This window comes from Cheilinus undulatus, linkage group 19 (genome assembly GCF_018320785.1).
Source record: "Cheilinus undulatus linkage group 19, ASM1832078v1, whole genome shotgun sequence".
NCBI lineage: Eukaryota > Metazoa > Chordata > Actinopteri > Labriformes > Labridae > Cheilinus > Cheilinus undulatus.
Genome location: NC_054883.1, coordinates 16,447,949 through 16,475,198, shown reverse-complemented (window position 1 = coordinate 16,475,198; position 27,250 = coordinate 16,447,949). Strand labels below are relative to the sequence as shown.

At 39.3% G+C, this 27,250-nt stretch overlaps 1 protein-coding gene across 3 annotated transcripts in view; it reads left to right on the top strand.

Moving 5' to 3' along the window:
• palmdb (palmdelphin b) overlaps nt 1-27,250 on the top strand; it is an 86,370-nt gene that overhangs the window by 6,859 nt on the left and 52,261 nt on the right. For all 3 annotated transcript variants that reach the window (XM_041814202.1, XM_041814203.1, XM_041814204.1), the window contains exons 2-4: nt 12,294-12,344; nt 16,257-16,337; nt 24,706-24,836. In XM_041814202.1, the coding sequence (XP_041670136.1) occupies nt 12,300-12,344; nt 16,257-16,337; nt 24,706-24,836 (257 nt within the window). In that variant the 5' untranslated portion in view covers nt 12,294-12,299. The remainder of the gene's footprint in view (nt 1-12,293; nt 12,345-16,256; nt 16,338-24,705; nt 24,837-27,250) is intronic.

Sequence of the window (27,250 nt, the reverse complement as noted above, 5' to 3'; positions counted from 1 at the left end):
AATAAAACCTTAAACCTAGTGGCTTGTCAAAGAAGAAGCACACTAGTAGATTTGTAATCTGTTAACACATACCTAGTACTGTTCTCTTTACTAAAGCTGCAGTTTTTTGCATCAATTTCCACAGAAGCTCTCTGAGAGTGCAATATCCCTCTCTGAGAATCTGCACAGATCCGTTTCCTGTATGTGTTTTTGGCCAATCACGACAGCATATTAGCATCGGACTCAGTGATATGAGCTCAAATTTCTCAATTGCTCCCTTGTGGCTGGCTGCAGTATAGGTGATAGGGACTGATCTGGCTGTTAAAGGCTTAAAGTTCCATTCATTTTTGGAGGAAATAATAGTTTTACAAGAGCATGTTAGTTAGGCGGAAGTGTGGATTTACTCCAGTTTATTTTAATGTCTGGCCCCCAATGCATCAGTCAAGAAGCTGGCCCTTGTGAAAAAGCACTTGATGACCTCAGCTTTGGGTTGTTATTCATATAAATAATGAGATTCTGACAGCTGGGCTTATTGTATTACTTCTTGTTTGAAACAGACAGGCTACAGAAATTTAAGAGAGAGTTTGGACCACATTTCAGGTTAAAAATGTGTTTTAGAAACAGGGTTAACTGACATTTTTTTTGCACTGAGTAGAGGCTTCCATCTAGCTACCAGAGATGGTAGCCTCCTCATCAGTGGTTATCCTTGTTGGATAATTTTAAGATACCCTGGTCCACAACAGCATCCCGCTTAGACTAATTTAACTCCTGGTTATGGCTTAGTAATAGCATTGTTAAAGTGATATTTAGAGACATTATTTACACGTCTTTTTTTTCAAATGTCATACTGAGGGGAAATTTTTTCCTAAACTCTTGGAAGTTCTTGAAAGTTAAAAACGGCAAGGAGAGGGATGTTTTTCCCCCAAATAACTGCACAATGGCCTAGCATCTCTGGCGCTGCTGCATATTTGCTGTGATTGACCTACAACACAATAAGGACAGCATTAAAGCCATGTCTTTTGACTTATCTTCAAAGTTTTGCAGCATACAGTTTATTGTGGAGCTTTAACAAAGCATCACACTGTTTGGCTGCACAGTGACGGACCCACAATCAAACATGTTTACATGGCATCGCCAACCTCAACCAACAAATAACAGCAAATAAGCTGTGATTCCTAACAGTAAGTAGTCATATCTCCTTGTTAGATATAAGTATGGAGAAGCGTTTCAAAGAGAGCTTACTTTAGTCAGGGATTGTGCAGCACATGTATCATCCCATGCAAGTGGACCGGAAATTAGGGATGGGAACCGAAGACCAGTTCCAATTGGCTCAATCCATCAGCATCATTTACACTTTATCTTAACCATTCTCTTATCGATGCCTCACTTCTGTGTGCCATAAATAACACGGTCTCGCATGTGGCAGTCAACAAACAAGAACAGAGAGGTTGAGGAAATAAACAAACATTTACCGGCTATACAGTATCTCCTCAAGGTGTTTAAAAAACACATTAAACACGCATTTGTCAGTGTGCACGCATAAGCACAACAAGCAGAGCGCGCCTCTGCAGCGCTTCACCTAATTCTTTATCAAAATGTTTCAAGTCTAAAATAAAACATGTTTAGAAGGAGACATTTACAGGAGCGAGGGAAGTGATTAAGTAAAATAGGTTGTATATGCCAATGTTTGGGAATGTGCTAAGAAATTTTAGAGGGAATTTGCTTTGAAGTTTGGGAATTTGTTTGAAAATGTTTAGGCTTTATGATAAAGTTTCACTAAAAGATATCTGGACTACATGAAGAAATTTTTGGGTACTTTTAGAAAGCATAGTTAAAACTAGAAAAGCACTCGGAGAGCGCAGACCTCCACCATTAGCCTCTCCCAATAGTGAATAATCTCTAAAAAAAATTCCTGGATCCAGACAGTGATCTGGATCACTCCCAAAATCTAACCAGTTCTTCCTTATGCAATTTCTGACATTTCCTGAAAATTTCATCAAAATCCGTCCACAACTTTTGAGTTATGTTGCTAACAAACAAACTAACAAACTAGCTAACCCACCCAATCACATAACCTCCTTGGCAGAGGTAAAAATGTTATGAATTTTCATAGGAATTTGAAGTTATTTCTTTTAAATTTCTGAGAATGTGTGTGATTTCAGGCAATGAAAATTTCCAAGAAATTCCCGTCCAAAGACAAGACTGATGTTTTGATTTATTAGGTCCTAGTTTTCTAAAATAAGTGGGAGAAACTAAAAATGCATTCTGAACAAAAGCTCAGGTCTCCAAAGGTTAAACAGCTCTTTGGATCAACAACTGATTGTATTTGTCAGTCAGCTTTTATAATGCTCCAGGCATCTTTCACCGTGTTAGTAGTAATGTAGCACCACCATCTTGTCTTATCCAAATACCAATACATTCTGTTAGAACATCCAAGCCCACTAAATCCCTGCTTCATAACCTGCTTCTATTTATTCTCACCAGCATCAGGCATTCCTATCAGTTTCACACAAAGATGCTGAAATGAAACACATCGCATTTTTATGAAGCCACTCTGAACTCCACCACCTCTTGACTGTTTGAACCCACAGATCCTCACTGATACATTGAGAGAACAAGATGCAGAGGATGACATTTACCCGGCTCAGGCTGCTAGCTGTGTGAACAACACCACTCATAAATAAACTTGTCCTGGACAATTATTACAGAGGATCATATTCCTACTACTGTATGTATATCTAAGTATATCCAGCAGCGTGCAACTATCCTAGTGATCAAGTATTCAGGAGTTTTACATAGTCGATCTAGTGAGGGGTCACTCGGTCACACAGGATTCATTATAAGTGACACAAATGAAGAAATATGAATCCTAGCTTTTATCTTTTTCAATCTGAAAGATGTATGTAAAAAATGAATATAGGAGTGTATATTAATATACATGTGTGTTAAAAAGAGGGGTAACCCTGACCTATTGGCTTGTACATCTAAAGGTCATAACTATATTCTGAAAGACATGATTCTGTGGAGTTCAAACCTCCAGTGTTAATTCTGACTTGGGCTGCTGTATTTGACTTTTTCATTGCTTGTCCTGAAGTCCAAAAGGTCCTGCAGGGGCCCATGACTGCAGAAGACCATTTGGTCAAAGGGGCCCCCTTCCAGCCTTTTATTTAAACAGCCTTGAAAATAGAAGTGTGTGCTGATCCTGCTAGAGCTAACTGACTTTTGATATGCTAACAGGCCAAAGTGAGGTCCTATAAGCAGACTTTGGTATGAGGCCCCCCCCTTACCTCCAATTTCCACCTACAGCGACCATGCCGCGATTCGCCGGCTTACATACTGCAGAGCAAATCGCTCCCTCTCTAGTCCATCAGAGCATTTCCACTGCCCGCGCTCCAGTTATGCAATGGTGCGTCCCATGAGCGCCACTCCGCTCCACTTCTTTCAAGATACACTGCAGGTCTATTTTCAGCGCCAGCCGCTGCCAAACTACATCAATTCCCGTCAATCAGAAAGCTCCAAACAGGAAGTCACAAGCGTAGAATAGCCAGTTCTTTCAAAGTAAAACATATTGCATGGACTATCCTGCAGCTAGAACAAAGGGTCACCGGGAGGTCAGAGGGGCACAGAGCTACAATGGGGCCATTGATGAGGAAAGTTAACTTTGAGGACATTTAGCCAAAGAAACATAAAGCCTTTTAACTTCCTAATGAACTCACCCAATGGAGGAAGCAATAGTATTATGGACTTATACTGGAATGAATGATAAATTAACCCCAAAAGGTAAAACTGTCCGCTGTTGATATTCTATTTCTGCGTGAACTCGCAGTTCTCCCATAATCTCTGCCTGCTGATCAGGGCTGCTCGCCATGGCGCAGCACTCTAGACACACTTCCAGTTGGCGAGGTCACTTGCCTTTGGTCAGAGCAAACCTGCGGCACTTCCTTGAGCAGCACAATCATCTTATGTGGAAATTTTGGGTTACACTGACTGTGGCTCAGTGGTATAATCACCTCTCAGCCAGAAGGTGGGGGATCATTCCTCAGGTAGTCAGCGGAAGTATAAGTTAGGGCTGTCAAATGATTTATTTTTCAAAATCCAGATTTATATTAAATCACCATTAATCTCCCTGAATTAGTGTTTTTTACAATTCCCTTTATTTGCATTCAAATCAGTTTCTGTTAATTTTGGATTTTGTATCGACTTAGACTAAGGATAATGAGCTTCCCAGTCAGGGCCTTTCTGTGCTGAGTGTGTATGTTCTCACCGTGCGTGCGTGGGTTCTCTCCAGGTACTCCAGCTTCCTCCCACCACCAAAGACAAGTTCGTTAGGTTAACTGGTGACACCCCCCAATGGGCAAAGGGGTATAGAAAATAGATGTAGTATTAAAAGGTGAAATGTTTGCTAACACAGATGAGTGTGAGTTTTTAAAGTGAAATGAGACACTGAGGAGCAGTGGTGGACTTATTTTATATGATTGTGGCTGCAGGGAGATGCTGTAAGGATTTGACCAAAGCCAGCCAGCATTATTTAATAAGGTACTATATAATAATCCAGGCTTATAGTATTCATGTTATTGGTTATTTAATAAGAGACAGTTGGTGCATATATAATCCAAACTGTCACTCATTTTAAATCTTGTTTTTCAACCTGTAATTGACCATGCAAATGCTTGCTGTGCTTCCTACAGGGATATTGTAAATACAGAGGCATCTCCCTGCATAATGCATGTCAGACTTGCTAGATTTTTATTTGTGTGTGTGCAGTTGCTGCAGTCTCATGCCAAAATTCAGGCTTTATTTAACTACCTTGGACTTGTAACAAGTAAGACTTTGCCTCAAACACACCTCAAGATAGACTAGTTGCAGAGTCAAACCATCCCGGCACACAGCCGCCTGTAAACATTTGACAGCAGCTCTCAGGCAGAGATGATGTGGACAGGTTTTTTGGTCAGTCACCTTAGGTCTGCTCAGCTTTGCTCATAAAGTAGGAACAGGGAAAAAAAGGGGGGTTCATTTGTGATGTTAACTGTCATAAAATCATTCAGTTTGGTGCTATTTTCATTCACCTGCCCCAGTGGTCAGTAAGTTTACTAAATTTACCTGACACTGTTCAGAGGTACCTGCATCTGGCTGGTGGCAGGTGTTAATTTCCCACTCTGTTGTAGTTGCCTACATTGTCCTGATCTCTACAGAGCTTTGCACTGGTGTGTTCCCACAGCTCAGTAAAATCCACCTAAAAGCTGGTCTGCTGTGTGACTTCCATGCAATTTAAATATCCAGTCCTGGTCCCGCCACAGTCTCTGCTTGTTTGTCTACAGGAAACCATGGCGTTATACCATAAATATCACAGAGAAGAAAAGGGGGGAGACATTGCTGTGAACAGTCACTGAATCACTGAGGAAGAAGACAGGAATTTTGGTCTTTTTTGGTCTCATACAGATAGATTTAATGATTTTGTATTGGGGTGTAACGGTACAGAAAAATTTTGGTTTGGTACGTACCTCGGTCTTGAAGTCACGGTTCGGTATGTTTTCGGTAAGGTGATTGAAACGGATAAATAAAATTTCATTTTAATTTTTTAATTAAATTGTATTAAAATAAATAGACTGAATAAATTACATTTAAATTAGAAATAATACTGCGACCTCCCTCCAAAAGTTCTTCAATGATTAAAAATATGAATAAATAAATACATTTTTGAATAACTAGGTTATTTTCATTGACATATTGACTAGAGTTGCCACCCGTCCCGTTTTTCCCAGAATTGTTCTCTTTTTTTACCAGCTGTCCCGGGAAAAAAAAAATCTCTCCCGGGACATAATTTGTCCCGTTTTTTGGGGAAAATGCAAAACCCTCATTTGATTTCCTTCGTTCTGTAGTCTAGAAAGGTCCCCCGTGCTTCGGTGGCTTTTTTAAAATTGTCTCTGTTTTCTTCCCGTCTATGCGTACGTCACACGCACGCGCCCCAGCGCTCAAAGCGGCTCACTCAAACAGGGAGGGAAAGTTGACCGAAGAGAGACAGCAAGTTGAATTAGCAGACGCCCGCGCTGAGACCTTCTTCTCACCAAGTTTTGGCGTCTTCATTTGAAATGGAAGGAGAGATGACTGACAAAGAAGGAGATGCAGCAAATACATGTAAGCCACCAGCACGAAAAAACGAGCTGAATTTTATGTAAATTTGGTCAGTCTGAACTGGTTATGATGCCCGAACCCTCCGCCCCAAAAATTTGGTCAAGTGTCCCTTTTTTTTCGCAAATCCAAGGGGGCCCCAATATTGACATATTTATACCCATTCTTTAAACCCTAAAATTTCCCAGCCAACTTGAATGCATCATCACACAACCGCAAGTTACTGGTAAGTATGCAAATTGGTCTTTTTGCCGATTTCAACACGGACTTAAGCACTGGACTACTTTTTCAAGCAATGGGACCTACTACAAAGTTTGGAAGAACTTTTCACAGCCCATTTTGGGGATAAAGAGGTTAAAGCCGTCTGAAATCTGAGGATAGATTTACCTATGACACAGCTGCAGAGTCCCTCTCTCACTCCTCCGAGGCTGATATTTGAAGGTAAAGTTAATACACAGAGCCAGAGCACCATTGCTTTATGGGTGATTTAAACGAAGCCGGCGGCGCTTCTAACTGCACACGTGCCATCACTCTTCTTCGTTTGTTTTTGTAACTGCTCCTTCTTCTGTAATGAAGGTTGCTGCCAGCTTTTAGGCTCATTGCCGCTATCTGGACTGAAGTGAGAACTCGACTTTTTATAATACTCACTTGGACGTATTCGTCGTCTACCTTACCACCCCTAATTAGCATAGGCACGTATCTCACAAGAGTACAGACATCATGTCTGTAGACCTTACTCAGAGACATCAAGCTATGCTACAGCAGCAGCAGAGTTACCCAACCGTATTCTACCCAAGAGCCACATTGTCTTATAAATACTTGGTACAGTTTTAGAAGGAAGGACATGTCATTGACAATGACCATATTTTTTATTAATGGAAGTTCTGCCTGGCCTAAAGACATTTTAAAATATTTGCATGTGCCAAGTTTGAGCTATGAGACGCCTTTAAAGAGCTAATGGGTTATGGTTGGTTATTTGGGTATTTATATCTCACATTTGGATATTTACTGTAGTTCTGTAGCTCTGTTAACCACTCATTATTAATGCTTTTAGCTAAAGTTGGGGGGGTGTCATCTTGGTCTTTGACCCGGGCCTGCAAATGACTAAAACCGGCCCGGCCTCACACCTGCAGCTCGGCCAGACACATCATTTTGCCCTACCTCATTTTGTAGCTTTCATTTAATGTTTCTACTCTTTTGACAGTTTTTATTGTCAGTATCATTAAAGATCAAATAAAATACCCATGTCTGGCCACGTTTCACTAGATATTGAGTTATCTCAATGTGTAGTCCATGTACGTTAGGCTCGTTGATGATGACACGTATCGCATTAATCATCACAGGAGAGCACTGGTAGAAGTTGACTGAAGAAACTAGTTAAACTGTAACAAGCTTCAATTTCAACACATGACAGCATACCTCAATGAATGGACCTACTAAAGAGATGCACCACCAACAGACATCCTCTGCTCTCTTTCTCTTATGCATGTTCATGTGGGGCATGCACCAAATGGTAATAATGCACGGATCAAAGAACACAAAAGTTTCCATTTAAATTTGGCAATTATAGCCCGTCCTCTTTGTTTGGGTAATTGATTGATTGATTGGTGTGCCATTTGATGAATCCCTACTGATGACAGTGTTTACCTTTATTAAAGTTTTTCGAAGGATTATTTTGTTCCTAACTAATCTTTGAAAAGCCAAAACTGGTCAATGCAGAGCCACATGCGGCTCAAGAGCCCAAAGTTGGCTATAGCAAAGATTCAAAGCAAAACAAAGAATAAGGCTTAGGTAGAGGTGGGCAATATGGAAAAAAATTATATCACAATTTTTTTATGGCCAGATCACAATCTCGATTTTATCATGATTTTTTCATTCAATTTTTATGACAAATTTGTGCGTCAATAACCACATAGAGCAACCTTTTTCTCTGTATAATTGTTCAAATACTGTCAAACAAGTCAAGGTTTTCTCTTTTTCTTCTTCACCAACCTGTTGGCCAATGAAATATTTTAACTAGGGGTGTGAGAAGACAGTATCTCAGACGAAATGAGACTAGATTCTACACTTTTTTTTAATTTTTGAAAAAATACATGAGTAGAAAATATGTCATTTATATGGCTGAAAGTCATAATTGTGAAGCATACAGGTCTATTCAGAAATATTTAAACTAACTTCTCCTTTACTTAATAGGCTATCAATGCTTACACAGTTTATCTTGTCTGACTCTGAGTCAAACTGTACTTTGCAATGCTCTTCAAATCAAACCTTTCATTTTAATAGTCTACCACATTTTTTATTTTACTACAATATGCATCCATTACTTCAATAAAAATAACTATAATAATAAAAGCATTTAGATTATTTTGAAAGCAATTTAAAAGCTATTTACAACAGATCTAAATACAAGAGGCCGGTGCAATTATGGCAGAAGACATTAATGTGGATGCTGCTAAAGCGCCAGTTCTATCAGAACTTGACAATATTTCTTTGTTAAAAGAAGAACAAAGAACAGCATTGAGTTGTTTTCTTTTCAACAACAACAGAATCGTGTACTGACATGTCTACAGTCGCCATGGTTCGCGTTATGCAGTTCTCTAAGGAGTTTACTTCTTGGTAGAGGCTACGTCACGTGTTTTGTTGCTCTGATTGGCCCGTAAAGATGTGACAGACAGAGCATTCATCCAATCACCTTCTGAGTTTTTTTTTTTTTAAGGCTCTGCCCCATCCCAAATGCTGGCTATGAGAGGTTTACCAGATGGATGTGTGAAGCACATCCATCTGGCGCATACAAGACTGAAATCTTCCTAAGGACTAAATCTTGAGTTTCACTTTCACTTGCAGCCTGAGTCTCCAATAGTCCCTATCTGCAGGCTCGCAGTCAGCAGTTTCAGGACCACAGGTTCAGGCCCATAGAACTAGGCTGTTGTTTTTCACAACAGCGCCATCCAGCGAAATCAGTGAGCATTGCAATTATGTTGCTTGAGTTAACACGGCTTTGATAGGCAGGAAATAAAAAGTTCACTTAAAGTAGTTTTTCATAAGTGTTTTTTTGTTTTATACATGATAAGACATTGTTTCCTCAAAGTCTTTAATCCCCAATTAAATTCACAAACTATTTTTCCAAACTTTTTTATTTTCTACTAAATACAACACAAAAATAAGAAAACAAACAGAACATTTAGAACAGAACCAGCAGATAAGTGGGGTACAGGACTTGCCAAAGGCTTCAGGGACACCTGAGGGAGGGAGGAATGCAAGGAAATGTACGGTAAATATAATATTTAGATTCTAATGACCTGTGTAACATTATTGATAACATTATTGATAAGACAACATTAGTTCCCTTACTATCAGTAATGTTAGCCTGCAGATACCCCCTTCTCTGAGTCTCCGCTACATCGGGAGGCAGAAGGGGAGGGGGAGAGGGAGCAAAGAGCTAGAAGTAATAGAGCTGATTCCCTAACCCTAACCCTAACAAGTGTGACCTGCAGTGCTAAGCGCAACAGTCACTCATTCATTGTGTAGCAGCGATGCCGATTTTAGCGCAGGTTAACCAGCAGTTAACTCATTTGTGACTCAGTTACTGTGCTGATTTCTGTGTACTTTGCTGCAAAGTCTTAAAGTGCACGTACACAACTTCATTATTGACGGATGGATCTACATTCTGTCATGTTCATTATTACGTGTTTACACGGTGGGATGCAGCCCCTTGCTTGGAGGCTGTTATTGATCAAGCAGTAGTGTGAAGTGATGGGCACTGAAAAAAAAATCATCAATATCCCCTAAAAGTAATGGTACAACATTATTTTTTAATGCTCAGTATCGATTCATGACTGAAACATAATGTGTTGCTATTTCCAAAATATGCTGTTATCAATAATGTAAAATGTTTCTGTAAAGCAACACTTTTCAAGAAGGTTTTCTCTCAGTATCTCTAGAACTTCAGTAGATCCAGGTGAGAAATTGATGTGCATCTTTGTACAGTAAAAATGTAAATAATGTTTCAACATTATCACCATAAAATACAGCTAATACGGTCCATATTTCCTGTGTCTTTCGTTTCATTTGTAGAGCCTTATTGTCTATTTTCTCCCACCTTCCCCTGCTCTATTTCTAGCTTTGCAGCTTCATTTGCCTCCCCGCTATTTCTCCCACAGCACATTATCACAGTGTGTTTGCCTTGCTTCCTCCTCCCTCACGTGTCTGTGGAAGTGATATGCTCACTTTTCAAACAGCTCTGTGAGATGTTGCTGTCTGTGCTATGTGTCAGGTGCTTCTTAACCCTGAGTGCTTCTCTGGTTTACTGTCATGCATTACAACACAAAGTCCCAACATATCCATGTTACATTCCTCACAGCCATTGTGCCATTCCTGTGCAGGGATCAATCACCCACCTGACATGTGACACAGGCATGCCACTTCTGTTTCAGTTTCTCTCCCTGTCAGTGGTGATGGAACAAATCCGTCTTATGTGTTATAATGACTGCAGTATATCATTGTTCCCAGAACAGACTGTGTGTGGAAGGCAGATCTTCATCTAAGGCACAGCTAAACAAAAATGGCATAGAGACGATTTTAGAATAAGATCTTTAGGGACTCAACTACATCTATGTATGGTTTCAGTCATCCTGCTGAAGTACACCACAAAAAATATCTTTTCGGGAAAAAGAAATATGTCTTTATATGTTTATTTTTTGTGCATATGGCATTTTCAGTTTTATATAACAACAAAATGATCCAGGTCTTTTGTCATCTGTTGATAGTAAAGGGTTTTATAGTGACCAGCATGAGTGAAGAATTGTTTGCAGGCCCGACCACAGAAATGATGGAACCCTCCGAGGTTCGAGCAAATCGAGCCCCTAAATCTTATTGGTGTAAATGCACAATCTTTCAAAATGCATTTACACTGCTAAAATGTAGAGCTAATACGTTTGTAGCTGGTCTTCATGCTGACCCGCCCACAGAACTAACTGGGCCCCAGTTCTGTGAATGGGCCCTCCCCATTTATGATGTATTGATGGTATCAGTGCATGTGTGTTGGATCAGTAGTACTGGTGCTAGCGTCTTTGCTAACAGTTCCGTTATTTTGAAGCTGAAAAGTGTGCCAAACTATTGCTGGTCTCTGATGTTGGTATTATTTATCTATGCCACCCTTTTCACAAATTTTATCATTCATTACTGTCTTTTCAATTTGCCACTTTTTGCCCAATTTTTAATTTTTAATCCAATTTCTGCCCTTTTTTGCCATTTTTTTAAACTGATTTTTGCCTGTTTTTCCACTTTTTGTCCATATTTGCCATTTTTACCCACCCCTGCAAAATGTTTTAGCATTTTTTAGCTATCTTTTGCCATTTTTTTACCCTTTTGCAACTTTTTTTTGGTGCTTTTTGCCTTTTTTTTGCCCCATTTCACCCCTTTCCCCCTTGCTGCTCATTTATGCCACTTTTTGCCCAATTTTACATTGCTAAACAGCCACAATTTGTCCATTTCTACCAATTGTTTTTGCCTAACCCAATTTTTGCTTTTTTTTTTTTTTGGTCATTTTTGCCCATTTTGCCACTTGCTACTTTTTTGGCCATTATTGTAACTTTTGATCGATTTCTGCCTTTTTTGCCTATTTTGACCCATTTTGTCACCTTTTGCCCTTTATGCCATTTTTCTTTCTTTTTCTTGCATTTTGACCAATTTTGTTTCTTTTCATGATTATTCTATTATTTTCCAAGAAATTTGATCTCCATTTCTTCTACTTTATTTTCTGGCATCCTGACATTTGTGCACATTTTTGGCCTAGCTGTTAAGTGTGACATCACTTCCCTAATCATTTAGGTTCAATATGCCCATCCACATTGTTAACATCACAAATGAAAAGATAATTCCGTTTTAAGGAAAAGGGGGTTTGAATTTTTAAGAACTCTATAATGGACCATGTTTTGCAGACCTCTATGGGACCCCAGTTTGGCTGGGCCCCAGATTACTCGCCCCATTTTCCCTCCTTATGGGCAATCTTTCCTGAATCCTAGGAAGCCCCCCCTTCAAAGGCAGTCCTGATTGTATGCTCACTGGCGCCAGCCCCCACTTGTACAACGCAAAGGTCAAAGCGTGTGTTCTGTGCTTGTTAAAGTATTTTTTTCTGGCCATTTCCTCTTGTTTATTCCCTACTGACTCCTCTGTTTTCTCTGCAGGCCATCATGGAGGAGGCTGACCTGCTGAAGGAGAGGCTCCAGGCGATCACGGTAAGGACCTGTACCAAGTCTTTCTGGACTTCTTCTAAGTGGACACATTTTTAGCTTTCATTAGACTTTCCACACAAGTCAATAAAGAACTCAATGGTTTGCTTCCAGAACTAAATCCTTACTTGATTATCAGCCTGTCAAAGCTACTCTAGGCAGACTTAGCAAGAGCTACCCCGGTGTGAAATTATGGTACAGCAGGATGCCATGATGCAGCAGTGAGTTGTCTCCATGCAGGGTCTGAAAATAAAAAGTGTGGGTGTACTGCAGGAAGACAGAGCGGTAGAGGAGAATCTGATAGATCTTGCAGTAGATGTGCAGGTCAGCTCTCCCTCCTCGGAGTACAGGGAGGCAGCACGACTTTAACGGAGGGCAGAAATCTGCTGACACAATTCAAGACTCAAAAATGTAAATTGGAAATTATTTAAGACATGATTCTGGAGTGGTAATGTCATCATCGTTTTTAACCTGAAAACTAGACATGATCTGTTTCTGTGTCAGCGTGGAGATCAAAGTGATTTCTCTCAGTTCCTCCAATCCTTTTCAAGACTGAATCAGGGGTTAGAAATCTTAAAGAATATTTATTAGGATAGACAGTTTAATCTTTTTACTGGAGTATGAAACAGAACGGTACACAGTTAGCTGTGAAAGAGCTCAGACACATGATTAATAATGACGTTTTGATTAATCACAGAATATGTACGTCCAAAAAGTTTACAGTTCCACAGATTCTAATAATATATAGATTATTGTTTATATCATTTTTTACCATTGTTATTAATATAATAATATTAATAATAATAATTATTATTATATTGTTAATATTATAGTTTATAATAATAGTAATTATTATTGTTACAGTAATACATAAAAAAAATAATGAAAGCAATAATAATTACTATTATATCATTATTTTCATTACTATTCTTATTGTCATTGGTAATGATAATAATAGTAATTTTTGACAATAAAATATTAGTAATAAAGACCCATAATAGTAAATATATAATTGTTATTATTTGACTGCTCAGTACAAAATAATGAGTCTTACTAAAAACTGTTTATCATACTGCTATGCTGCACTGTTTCTGTGACACACACAAAAAAAACTGAAGACAAATAATGCATAATAATTTTGATGAATATCTGTAGGAGTTAGTCATGTCAGATTAGGATTTACCAGCATTCCCTACTCATCTGTACACTCTCCTGCAGCGGAGACATGGAAGATTAGACAATGATGTGAATACATGTCTCAGCTGTCATCTACTTCTCGTCCTTAGAAGTTTGATTTGAGATTGTGAGATTGTGAGATTGGGATTGAGAGCTCATCCCTTTTCTAAGCCAATGTGAAGCTTTGTCATACAGAACAGTACAAAAGTCACAGCAGAGTCTGTGTGGATAGGTCTCAGTCAAGCTTGCACATCTGAACACTGCAATTTTACTCCATTCCTCTTTGTAAAACTGCTCAAGCTGTCAGGGTGCATCTCTATTGGAATGATTCGGCCACTCAAATTTTCCTATATTTTTCCACAGTCATTTTACCCTCTACCTTACAGGCCTTCCAGGGCCAGCTGCTAAGAAGCATCCCCACAGCATGATGCTGCCACCACTGTGCTTCACAGTAGGGATGGTGTGTTTGAGGTGATGTGCAGTGTTTAGCATCCTGTCTGATGGCCAGAAAGCTCCATTTTGGTGTCATCAGACCAAAGAACTCCCACTTAACTGCAGAGTCTCCCACATGCCTTTTGGTGAACTCTAGTCCAGATTGAATCTGAGCTTTCTCCAACAGTGGCTTTCTCTTTGCCACATAAAGCTTTGACTGGTGAAGAACCCGGCCAACAGTCGTTGTCTGCAGAGTCTCTCCCATCTCAGCTGCTGAAGATTGTTACTCCTTCAGAGTAGTCATAGGTGTCTTGGTGGTCTCTCTCACTCGTCTCCTTCTTGCTCGCTCACTCAGTTTGTGAGGACAGCCTGATCTAGGCAGATTTACCCAGGTTACTGTAGTTAACTAAAACTAACTAAATAACTAAAACTAAAATGTGAAATCATTTCAGTTAACTGAAATTAAATAAAAACCGAGCTTTACGGATAAAAACAAAACTAACTAAACCAAAACCAAAAACTGTACTTTGCACTAACAAAACTAACTAAAATGAAATAGAATTAGGGACAAAATCTCCTTTTTAGCCTGTCACAGTAGCTGACTGACATGAACACCCAAGCCTGAGTAAAATCGCCTGATTTGTTTGAAGACAACTTCAGAGAAGGGTCGTTTTAGGTCTTAAGCTGCATACAAACATCAAAATCGATTAATTCAAGTAAAAAGTGAAGACAACTTTTGGGTCTTGCACCTGACGGGCATCCCAAATTGCCATCAAAACTAAAACTAACACTAAAAAAATTGAAAAAAACTCAAATTAAGCATTTTTTCCAAAATAAAAACTAAACTTAACTAAAAAAACAGCAGTAAAAATTAAATTAAACTAAACTGAAAATTGAAACAAAAGGTGAAAACGAATTGAAAATTAAAACTAATGAAAAATCCACAGCTGTTATAACCTTGCACATGTGCCATATTCCCTCCATTTCTTGGTGGTTTTAACTGAACTCTGGGGGATGTTCAGTGCCTGATTTATACTTTTCAGTTACTTTTTCTCTGAGTTGTTTGGAGTGTTCTTTTGTCTTCATGGTGTAATGGTTGCCAGGAATCCTGATTAAACAGTGACTGGAGCCTCCAGAGACAGGTGTCTTTATACTACAATCACTTGAGGCACATTCACTGCACTCAGATAATCCCCATTTCACTAACTGTGAGACTGCTTGCACCAGTTAGCTGGACCTCTGTTGAATTAGGCCAGTCACTTTTAACAGGGTGAATATTTATGCAGTCACTTACTTTACATAACTTATTTTGGTTTGGCATTATTTTATAGAAATCTGTTTTCACTTTGATATTATGGAGTATTTTTTTGTCTAAAGAGCCAAATTATACCAATTATGATTGATTTCTAAATTTGATAAAAGGGTAAAACATCAAAGGGGGTGAATTCTTTTAATTGGCAATGTTCTTCTCCCAATAATTTGTATCTTTCTTAAAGTGTAGAGGCTCAAACAAGGTCCAATAAAGGATTTAAATAGGCCTCTGCTGTCTGAACATTTTTATTTAGAGGGTGAACATGTTCACTCCGGCTTCCAAGAGCTACTTTGGTGACGTTATCTTCAGACATTACGCACAAATCTGGAACCTGGTTCATCTGATTTATAAAACCCTATAAGAGTGATTTAATTTTAAGCCTTTAATGATCTTGATACCAGTTGTCTCTGTGAAATGGTTTTCATGGTCCAAATTTTCTCGCAGACTTACATCACTGAGTTTAACAAAGCCAGACAGACAGAGACAGGACTATAAATACCAGCAGACGTCATTAGGGAGATCCCCTTTCACTGAGGCTTAGTGCCACATTGATCCATGATCCAGGAGCTAATTTTAGCCCACAGTGACCCCCATCAGTGTGACATCTAGGAATGTAGAGCGTTTGTTTTGATGCTGCATTAAATAATAATGAAGCCATGAAGCAGCCTGTTTGTCTGTGATTATCCAGGCAGGACTACTACCTGTCCATTATTCTCTGATGATAAATGTCAAGCTGATTGAACACAGTCTTCTTTACTGCTCATTAGCAGGGAAAGTTGTCCAGGTTTTAGTAAGCAGGTGGACAGAGACCAAACGTACATCCACAGAGAACAGGTAGGCTGGGCCTGGTCATAAACAGTTCCAGCTATTCATGGCTCTGGCTCTCAGCTGTCAGCTCAAGGTTGAAATGTCATCACAGGAAGACAACAGGTGGAATAGTTTCCATGCTGTCAGATGTACACATGATGTAAACGTGTGTTTGATTCTTCTCCCCACAGGACAAAAGAAGAATCCAGGAGAACATCAACATGAAGAGGAGACAGATCGAGGAGGAGAAATTAAAACTACAGTATATAAAGGTACCGTGTTGTATTTTGAACACAGTTACAGCAAATATATCAAGAGGAAAAAACAATTCAGCTGATTAAAAATGCTTAACAGTATAAGTTTAACCCTGTCATGCAGGAATTATGGAAAAAAAAAAAAATTTTTATATTACAGGAGATGTCTATAACACTCATCACTACATCCTTTACAGCAGGGCTATTCAATTAAAAATTCAACTTGGACAAATTTTAAAATCAAGCTTTTTATTTACAGTCTCCCTTTTAAATTTGGCAACATGTCAAAAGCACATCAAGAAGTGTATAAAAACACAACTGAGTTGTATTGAACATAACCTGAGGTAGTAGAAATGTTTTTCTTTCACTTGAATAGAAATAAAATAAACAGAATGAAAAAAATAAAATGAAATTCTGTAAATAATAATTTTGGTCACATCTTACCCAGGCATATCTTTAAGTGGATAAAAACTAAATATGCACAGTTGTAGCTACAGATGAAAAGGAAATGTTTTATACTCTGTATCTTGGGGCTACTTCTGTCAGCATCGCTAGCAACGCTTCAAAACAACACAGTGCGTTGTAGGTAGACTGTTGCTAGGCTACATGGAGTGTTGCATTCATGGTCTGAAATACTGTAGGAAATTATGAAAATTTGTCCTCTGCATCTCTGGCATGACCACAGGTTGGGCCACTTTGGGGTTGGTTCTGGGCCACATGTGGAGCCCAGGCTGCTAATTGAATAGGCCTGCTTTACAGTAAGGTTGGATGGTCATGGCTCTCTGAGAGACGTGACCTACATACACACCTTGCACTCATGAATATGCATGGAGAAATTGTTGAACAATTGGATATACAAGACATGATGAAGAGTTTCATCAGTGTGAATCCTGAGCTCAAAAACACCTTTAGAGTGACCGCATGAGGTAAGATCACCTTTTCCACACACAACAGTAGGCTGAATACATGTAGAGTTGTTCTTTGTTATTAGTTAAATTACCTGGTGCCATATCTTGGTCTGTATGCCAGTTGTCTATTCCTCAGTGTTGGACTTTGTTGTAAATCTTGCTTTGTTGACAGTCAGTGCACAGCTGCTCTTGTATGAGATATGAGAAGGATCTGTGTCTATGCTTGCTGTACGATTCTGCTCTGTGAGCATGTTTTGTTGTAGTTCAGTACTGACAGTAAAAAAAAACATGAATTAAGCCTACCAGCACTTCTCAAAAGTCACTTTTGCTAATAGCCACCCCCCCACCAAAACAAACTGACACCCTTGCATGGAACTAACTGGATATTTCTCGTCCCATAAAGATTTTATCAACTTGTTTGTTTTTCATTAATGAACCACAGGATCTCCTTGTTTATTGTGTTTAAACTGAACAACACTGCATTATCAGTCCATTGTGTCCTGATCTCTATTTGGTTCTCTGCTGTTCATTTCATGAGTTCTACTAACTTCACTCTTTCTGTCCTGATTGTGGTTATTATTTCCCATTTAACCAATAGAAATTGATAAATCCACTCAAGCAGTGCAGGTGGAACCAACTGAAGTTTCCTAAGTTTTCAGTCTAATAATTTGTCATTAATTCAAACCCTGGATTATAAAAACACAACACAGAGAGACAAGGCTATACTGTACATATACTTTATTAAAGCACAATAAAAGTTCATAATACATGTAAGACATGCAGGAATGTTATATTTAAAGAGGCACCTCTTCACAATGGTGGCTGGTATTAAACAGGACTGTGTCTGATGTTAGTGGTGAATATTTGAAAATCCTCTATGATAAAATCTACTAGTGTGGATAGAAATCAGTGCTGTGAATAATTTGTATCTCCGTCGTTGGTCACATCAAAATTTCAGACATGATTGGATTAATTTTTAAACAATTTAAACCAGCTATTTCAGGAGGTTTTTAATTCTACTAATCGGACAATTTGCTGCCTAGATGTGTGAATCAGTTGGAGGCTTTGGTTAACCTCTCTGCTCCTGAATGAAATGGATCTGTGCTGATTCAACATCATCAGAGCTGGTGATGCTCATGTTTGCAAATTTGTGGATAATATTATCAACAACGAATCTTTATTTAAAGAGTGGCAATAAAAGCCAATGAGATCTGAAACTGATAAAAAAAAGAACGTATTCATCAAAGTTTACCAGCTTCACCATCTGATTTCACTGTTCTTCCTCAGCTTTAGATTAATGATCCACAATAACACTGTCTTACAAACATCAAAACAACTCAGATGAGACAGGCTGATACAAACAGACTTCAATGGAATCATGAATTCATTATTTTGTCATGAACATTTATTTACAATTTATTTACAGGAATAATACGACTGAAGGGTTCTCAGTCTTCCTCCTCAGGCCGGAGGCAGCAGAAGAAGGTGTTTCTAAACCACCTTAAGAACCTTTGGAATCCAGTCTCCGGGACCTTATTCTGAGCCCCATCAGTGGAGCCCTGAACGGATGGCGATCTGCTGGGCTGTTGAGTTTCCCCCTCACCCTCCAGGCCTGAAACCATCATTTCAGGTTCAGCCTGCAGGGCATGAAGAGGCTGCGACTGCGTCGCACTAGCAGAGTCTGGTACCTGGCCTAAATGCTCTTCAGTTGAGACCCGAGTGATCCCAGATGGTTGTTCCTCATATTCCTCCTGGATTGGTGAAGATAGAACCATAATAAGTTCAGGTTCTTGGTCCTGCTGCTTGGTCTCAACCTCACACCCCAGGACTGAAACCATTGCAGAGGGTTCAGCTGGCGGGGTCACATGAAGGAGAGGTGACAGCGTCACAACAGCAGGGTTGGGTTCCTGGCCTGGTGAGGGCTCTTGTGGTTCTCTCTCAGTGGCAGCAGAGGGAACATCGTTAAAATCAACAAAAAGCTCTGGAGCTTGTGCACTAGCAGGTTCTTGATGCTGACAGGGCTGCTCATCAACTACCTCACCCCCCAGGACTGAGACCATAACTGTAGGTTCAGCTGGTGGGGTATCAATGGTTGTTGGCGACGGCGTCGCAGCAGCAGGGTCTGGGTTTTGGCTTGATAAAGACTCCTCATAAGCTGGATTGACAGAAGGAGCTCCATCAGCATCCACTGGAAGAAGTGGTGGAGAAGGGTGTACGTTTTCCTCTGAGTCTTGACTAGTCCGCTCATCCACGACCCCATCCCCCAGGACTGAAATCAAGACTGAAGGTTCAGCTGGAGGGGTATAATCAGGAAGTGGGGACTGCGTCTGAGCAGAGTATGGTCCTGGACCAGTTAAGTGCTTCTCTGGTCTCGCCTGACTGATGGAAAACTTTGTTTGTTCGTCCATCCTGATGGTGGCAGGAAGTTCAGCCTTGCTCAGAGGTTTGGTCTTTTCAACAGGAGCTTGTAGGACAACATGTGGAGCATGGTTTTGTGTTTGCTGGCTCATATTCAGAGTCTCCCGGACAGCAGTGAGCTCTGAGGGTTTTTCAGCGTTGATACCTGATCGAGTCTGACGCTGAAACAGGAAACAGATGTAATCCACAGCAGCCTTGGTGATGATTTTTAACAGCTCTGTTTCAAAGTTGTTGAGCATCCTCCGCAGAATATCAGGAGAGTACCTCTGTCTCACCTTTCCCTCTATGGAGCGGACCATGAGATCCCTCACTGAGCGGGGGAAGGCAACCTGATGGAGTGAGGTAGACAGAGAGGATAATACTCCATCCATAACGGCTTTGCTCACGCTGACAGCCATCTTCGAGAGCTGTTCTGAAGGCATGTCCCTTGAATTTGTTCTTTTAGGAACCCAAAAGGCCTGCAGTATTTTTGGGACCAAATCCAGAACAACCTCTTGTGGACTTAGCTTCTTGGTGATGGGAGGTTGTTCTAGTTGCTCCACCAGGGTTCTAGCATAGTCATGAGCCTGGCTGAGGATTTTTGGGTGCTTGGGAGGGATGTTGTTTGGAGAGTCAAGCAGACGTTTTGCCTGAAACTCCACGTCCCTGTTAATCATCCTGGTGTTTACTTCCCATACAAGCTTGAGAAGAGCTTTCACGTCCTCGTCCTCGTAGTCCTCAACCTCAAACTCCCACAGCTGTACTCGTAAGGTCTTTTTGCTCTCCTCCACCAAAAAGTTTGTCATGTCCTCCACCGTGATCTTTGACGGGAGTTTGTTCTTCAGTTGAAGCTGCAACAGTTCAGTCACAATTGCAACTTTCACTTTGAAGGATGGAATGTGCCAGCAAATTTGCATGGCACGTTCATAGATGGGTGTGTCGAACAACACTCGTACAGGCTTGTAAATTCCTTCACTGAACTCCATCATAAAGCAGTTTCTGTATGCCAAACACAGAAAAAGATCGCACGATATACTAGCAAGAAAACTTCCAAACGGTTCAAACGTAACTCGACAAATTCGAGAGTCAACCAACACGCTTGAATCTTCAGGCTTGAAAGAGCAGACTGTCTGAGAGAACTGAATTTATAGAGTCTTAGAACATGATGTCACAGTGGATAAAAGACTAGACTCTAGAACTCATGGTTTAGAACTCTTATCACCATGGCAACATGGAGATATTTACATACATTTAAATATTAAAGAGTTTTGTTGTTGGTTGAAGTGGCAAAAAAGGGCATGCAAGTGGTAAACAGGGATAACAGTGGCAATACTGGCTTAAAAGTGGCAGAAATGGGCTGAATGGGTGGTTAAAACTGACAAAAATGGGCAGAACAAATACTAAAATTTGAATGAAATGGTCAAAAATTGGCATAAAAAGTGTTGAAAGGAGTTAGTGGTGGTAATAATAGATCAACAGAGGCAACACTAGATGAAAAGTGGAAAGAATTGGTTTAGAAGTGGCAAAATCAGGTAGAAAAAGTGTTGTAAAGGGTTTATAGGGGACAAAAATGGCTTGAAAGTGGAAGAAACAGGCAGACAAGAAAATGAAATGGGATTAATAAGTGGCAGAAATGGTTTCAACATAGCAAAAATAAGTTCAAAATTGTTTTAAGTCTTATTGCACACCTTCCCCACTTTGCTGTCATCACTTTTTTCCAAGTCTACTTTGTTGTTTTGCATTTTTTGATCCTGCATAAATAAAAACACATGTTGTTGTCGAGGTATAATCTATCCTGAGAATTTGATACTCTTATATCTCTACTAGGCACAGCTGCTGTGTTAATTCTATAAATTAACATTTTGACAAGAAGAATCTGTTGAATATTTTTCAGTTAATGTTCACTCAGTGGAGACATCCTCTGGTTTTTCACTCATGAATGCCCTAATGTGCGTGTAAGACAACCGTCCCGTTTCTAGTAGTTAACTGTAAGATGGGCTTCTCCTTATTGTCATCTAGTTTCATTGTTTTTTACTCAGTGACTGGCATTTAAAATATAATGAAATGAGTATATATTAGAAAATTACTGTTTTTTAGAGCTACTCAATGAAATACAAGTAGACAAAAAAAGCTTTTCAATGACTAACTTGAGTAAATAGTTAATTTCCATCCTCACATATTACTTTAATTAACTGATACATGTTTTTTAAATGTAAATAAATGGCCAAACGTGAATTTAATGATATTTAGACAGATTTTGATCAACCCAAGTAAGTCCCTTGGTAGGACCCCTTGCCCCGATAGCAAAGTCCAAGCACATCAAAAAACTCCAAAATGATTTTTTATGACATAAGCTAGATCCATATAGACATACTGAAAGAGGGATTTGTGGATTAGTGTGTGTGGTAAAATGGCATACATTAAATCAAAATTACAGACTTGTGGCAGAAGAAACTAATAGTTCACTGATAGTGAGTATATTTTTATTTCTTCTGCTTCTTTGCTCCGTCCACTTGAAACTCACTACAGAGCACTTTAAAAATCAAAGAACTTGTGTCTTTGGGTGATTTCAGATCATTAATTCAGAATTTCTTGCCCTCTAAATTCACCTGTTTTAATTGACTTTGGTGTTCTATTTCTGATTGATTTTATCTTTTTATCTTGTTACTGTTTTTTATATCTTTAGAATATGTTTGATATATTTGTTTATTCTTTATTATCGTGCATTTTTCCTTTATCTGCTAGACGTCATTGTAAATGAGGGCTCGCCCTCAATGATTTCCGAGTCTAAATAAAGATTATATAAAAACTAAAGAATTTCATTATACTTTAAAATATGCACACATTTGTGACCATTTTTGTGAAGACAAATTTTGCACCAGTTGGGTTGATTAGAGATTTAAGAAGTGTAGTCACTTTCCATGCAGTGCAGTGAAAGTATCCAGGCCCCCCTTCACTTTTCTCAGCTTTATGATGTTGCAGGCTGATGCACAGTTGGAAAGGAATATACCCCTTAATGTACACTCAGTGCCTCATCATGACAAGTGAAAACTGATTTTAAGAATTTTTGCAAATTAATTGAAAATATAAAAACTACTAATATCCCAGTTTATGATTTGTTTTTTATTCATCTGTATTCATAAACAGTCTTAGAGTCACATTCATGTAATATCTGCACTGCAAACATAATAGGCTATGCAATATGTCATAAAAATGTCATTAAGTAGAGAAAAAGGTCAGAGGTCTAATCTGAGATTACATTGTGTTTAGACCCATTTTAGGAGTTACGTGAATGGTGGCTCACTTTAGCTCCATTAGCTTAAGCTAAAGCTAACAAAGTTATGCTGGCTCTGTAATAAACATTACTACATAAGCCAATATTGCCAAGTTTGCATTAGCAAACCAAAGCTAACTCATCTATGTGGCTTATGAAGCCACCTTGAGCTAAGCTTTAGATACAATAACTACGTAGCTAAGTTAGTTTAAGTTTGCTAAAGCTCACATTGTTAAAGCTAACTTAGCTACATTGGCTGTTGTAGTAACGTAGTAAGTGTTAGCTTTAGTTAAAGCTAACCTAGCTATGTAGCTATATAGCTAAGTTAGCTTTATTTTGTTAAACCTCACGTTGCTAAAACTAACTTAGTACCACTGGCTTATGCATTGGCATTATGTAGAAAGCATAGCTATGCTAGCTTTAGCTAAAGCTAATGAAGCTAGAGTAAGCCACCGTCATGCTAACGTCACTATGTAATTTACTCTGGCTTTGTGAAAATGTCTTCATGGAGGACGAGCTTCTTTCCTTCTTTCCTCTTTCCTGCCCGGCTTTATTAAATGTTTTAAAATCAGGTTTTGCAGGTCAGGTCCTAAACTTCTAAATTTTGGTATCCTAACCTTTACCTTAACCCCTAACCTAAACCTTAACAAATGAATCCAATTTTATTTTGAGAGATTTAGCATGCATTTCCATTCTGAGTTGTACAGTGTCTCAGATGAACAGTCTGCAACCAGACTGCGCTCCCCAAGGCTGTGTTCTCCGCGGTGTACTGCAGAAGAAAGCCCTTGTAAGTGTGTACCACAAATACTAAAAACATGATCAATTAAATTCAAGAATTAATCCAGCATTCATGGTATCCATAAAATAATCTAAGTCTATTTAAATAAGGTGAGTTTAAATTTAAAGTTACATGTCAAGAAGTGATGACTACTACATGTTTGGATTTTGGATCACATCGACCACCACATGGCTTGCAGTCTTCTCCTATGCTGCTCATGAGTAAAATATAAAACTTGACACTCTGATGTCAAATATATAAAAAAATAAAAACATAAAAGGCGTAAAAACATCTCAGCAAAGATCCAGAGAAATGGGAGGAGTCTGAGCTAAATTTCTAGTGTTTTGCAAAGGGTCTGAGCACTTGTGTCAATGTGATATTTCAGTTTTTCATTTTTAATGCATTTGTGAAATTTAGTAAAATTCTGTATTTTTTTCAATTGTAGCATCAGGCTGCAACATAAAATTTAAGGGGGTCTAAATGCAAAAGCAACAGTACAGAAATTTACATACTGCATGTTTTAGCCTCAAAAGTTTACTCAAATGAGACCAGTAAAAGTTCCAAAGATGCAACATTTTATTTCCTTTTTTTCATTCAACCAATGTTGGCAGACAATCCTGCCAAGAGGTAGTTTAATGGGTGAATTACACTGATTTTGTAAGACTGGGGCATCACGTATCCTGCAGCAAAGATCATGAAGTCCAGTGGCTTTGTAACAGGTGACTCATTGTTGTCCTTGCAGAAACCGACCTAACATATTGAGCCATCAACATAGAGACCAAGTGTGCACATAGTGAAATATTTTCCCTTTATTCCAAGCTTTTGGACCCTCCTCTCACAGCTCCAACATGACCTGAGGGAGAGGAATCTTTGAGGACATCTAGTGGAGAGGCTGGGAATGAGATGCTCTGTGAAAAGGAAGAGAGAGCAGCATTTTCCAAAAAGATAATAATTTGTTTAAAATATGAATAGAATTCTTAACATTGTCAGGATCTGATGAACCTGTTTGTCGCTGTGTTTGATTGACAGAAAAAAGCCCTGAGAGAGCAGTGGCTGATGGACGGTCTGAGTCAGCAGTCGGAGGAGGAACAGGCAGCGATGAGACTTCAAGCACAAGGCGAGCAGCAGCAGAGCGATGAGCTGAAGAGCAATATCCTCAGGTAAACTGAGCTTGAAAGAACCTGGAAGGCACATATAAACCCACACTATATCTCATAACAAGTAAAATCTGCAGAGCATTGTCAGGTTAGACAAATTGCTGACACACCAGGTGATACATGTGTGTGGAGGCTTGGATGATGAGGCATGTAATAAGAAATCACCATAAACTACAAGTGCATGACTTTTCTCTCTTATTCACTCCCTCTCTCTTGCTCTCACACCTGATGGTGAAAATATACAGATCAAAAAAGGGTAGCAGTTATACTAGGGCTGCCTGCTTCATCTATCATCCATGTGTGAGAAACAAAATGATTGATGTGACCTGAAATGAACCACTTCTGCAGACATTGTCTTCCTTCTTATTTTTATTATTACTTCCACCAAGGAGGTTATGTGATCGGGTGGGTTTGTTAGTTTGTTAGTTTGTTTGTTAGCAACATAACTCAAAAGTTATGGATGGATTTTGATGAAATTTTCAGGAAATGTCAGAAATGGCATAAGGAAGAACTGATTAGATTTTGGGAGTGATCTGGATCACCGTCTGGATTCAGGAATTTTTTTAAGGATTCTGTACTATTGGGAGATAGGGCTAATGGTGGAGGTCTGCACTGTTACCACTTTACACCAGGGGATGGCGGACATGAGCAACTTCAATCCCAGCAGCATTTTGGGTGTGTTTCTATTCAAAGTTTTGGAGTTTATAGAGTTTGAAAGACGCACGCCCGGTCAAGGAGACAAGTCAGAGCGTAACAGAGAGAAAGACAGCAAATTGTAGCAAGAATACTCACAATGCTGGGAGGAATAGAGGAATATTCACCCTCTGCCATGACTTCCAGTCGTCCAGTAAGACCATGGGTGAGACTGTTGGCACCAGCAGACAATGCTTCCACAATGACAGTCCACCCATCGCGAAGCTCATGCTTTGCCTCACTGCGTGTCCACCCCACTGGGGAGGGAGTAATCAGCGAATGCTGTGGTGGGGAGCCAAGGGGACGGATCCAGGAATTTTTTAAAAGATTCTTCACTATTGGGAGGTAGGGCTAATGGTGGAGGTCTGGGCTCTCTGACTGCTTTTCTAGTTATTATTGCTTTGTTTTGGTTTGGTTTGGTTTGGTTTTTACTTAAAAGAGCCATGAATTATCAGAAGCGCCATATACAGCTTGGCAGCTGCAGGTTGAGTATTGCAGCAGAAGATAAATCAACACCCTAAAAATGTAAGGAAGGCCTTTGCATGGCAATACATTTCTCGGTTTTCCTTCTTTAATCAATTATTGAATGTTAAAGGAAAGGGGGCACTCTAGAAACCAAACAGAAGATTATCAACCATCATGTGCAGAAAGGCAGAGGAGCTAGTCCATTTTAAGATTTGAACACAAACTTCACATAGTGGACATGAATAAAATTACTGAAACTTAATATCTTGACTTAAAACAAGGCAGTGATGTTGTTAATTTTGTTTTTGTTTGGTTTTTTTTCTATGATTTTAAGAGCCCGTTTGTAGATACAGTCTAAGGATTTGACTGCCAACCGATTTGTTTGAGATCAGTTAAACCATAGTACAAGTGGGAAAATATCGAGTTTAAAAGCACAATTAATGGTCAGGCAGTTTCTTATCATCAACAGCAAAGATTATCCCTAACGGTTTGGCAAGTCTTTATAACATGACTTTTAAAATTAAACTGAGAGTCTGAAATGATCCCAAGAAACCATGTCATTGCATCAGGGGGTAGCTCTTTGCCCCTAGCTGCCACTGGCTCTGCCCCTGGAAAATTTTAGCTTCTGCTATTTGCGCTAAAACTCATCAGGGAGTTAGAAAACAAGATATTATTAGTTTGACTGCCAATATTCAAATGTGGGCCATATTTCATTTTATGTCTAGAATTTGCTGCAGGCCAATCAAAATTGGTCCACGGGCCACATTTGGCCCCCAGGCCGTAGTTTTGACAGCCCTGGTGTAGCATGTATCTCAAAATGTGTAATGCCAAACTAATATCAACTAACTTTATTTGCACACTATTTAATTTTATGTCAACTTGAAAGCGCCATCATGGTCTCGATCCCTTACGTTTAAACAGGACATCGTTTATAAATCCTGTAGCGTATTTAACTCCAGGTCTCGTTAAACAGTAAAAATTCCTCTCATAATGATAAAACAAATTCTGTATAACCTAAAATTCAATCCTAATCTGGACACAGGCTGTGCTATGACATCAGAGGTTGCCATTTTTGGTCTTGGCGCAGCGCTAAAGGCTTCAAAATGATGCACAGAAATGTGCCACTTCATGATGCATGAAGTGATCTCAGGGGGATTCAGAGAAAACGGACATGCACATGAAGGACTGTTGGAGTGCAGACATTATTAATAAGTCAAGTTTTCACTCAGTAGGTGAGGGTTTGTAGCTCTGTGAGCAGT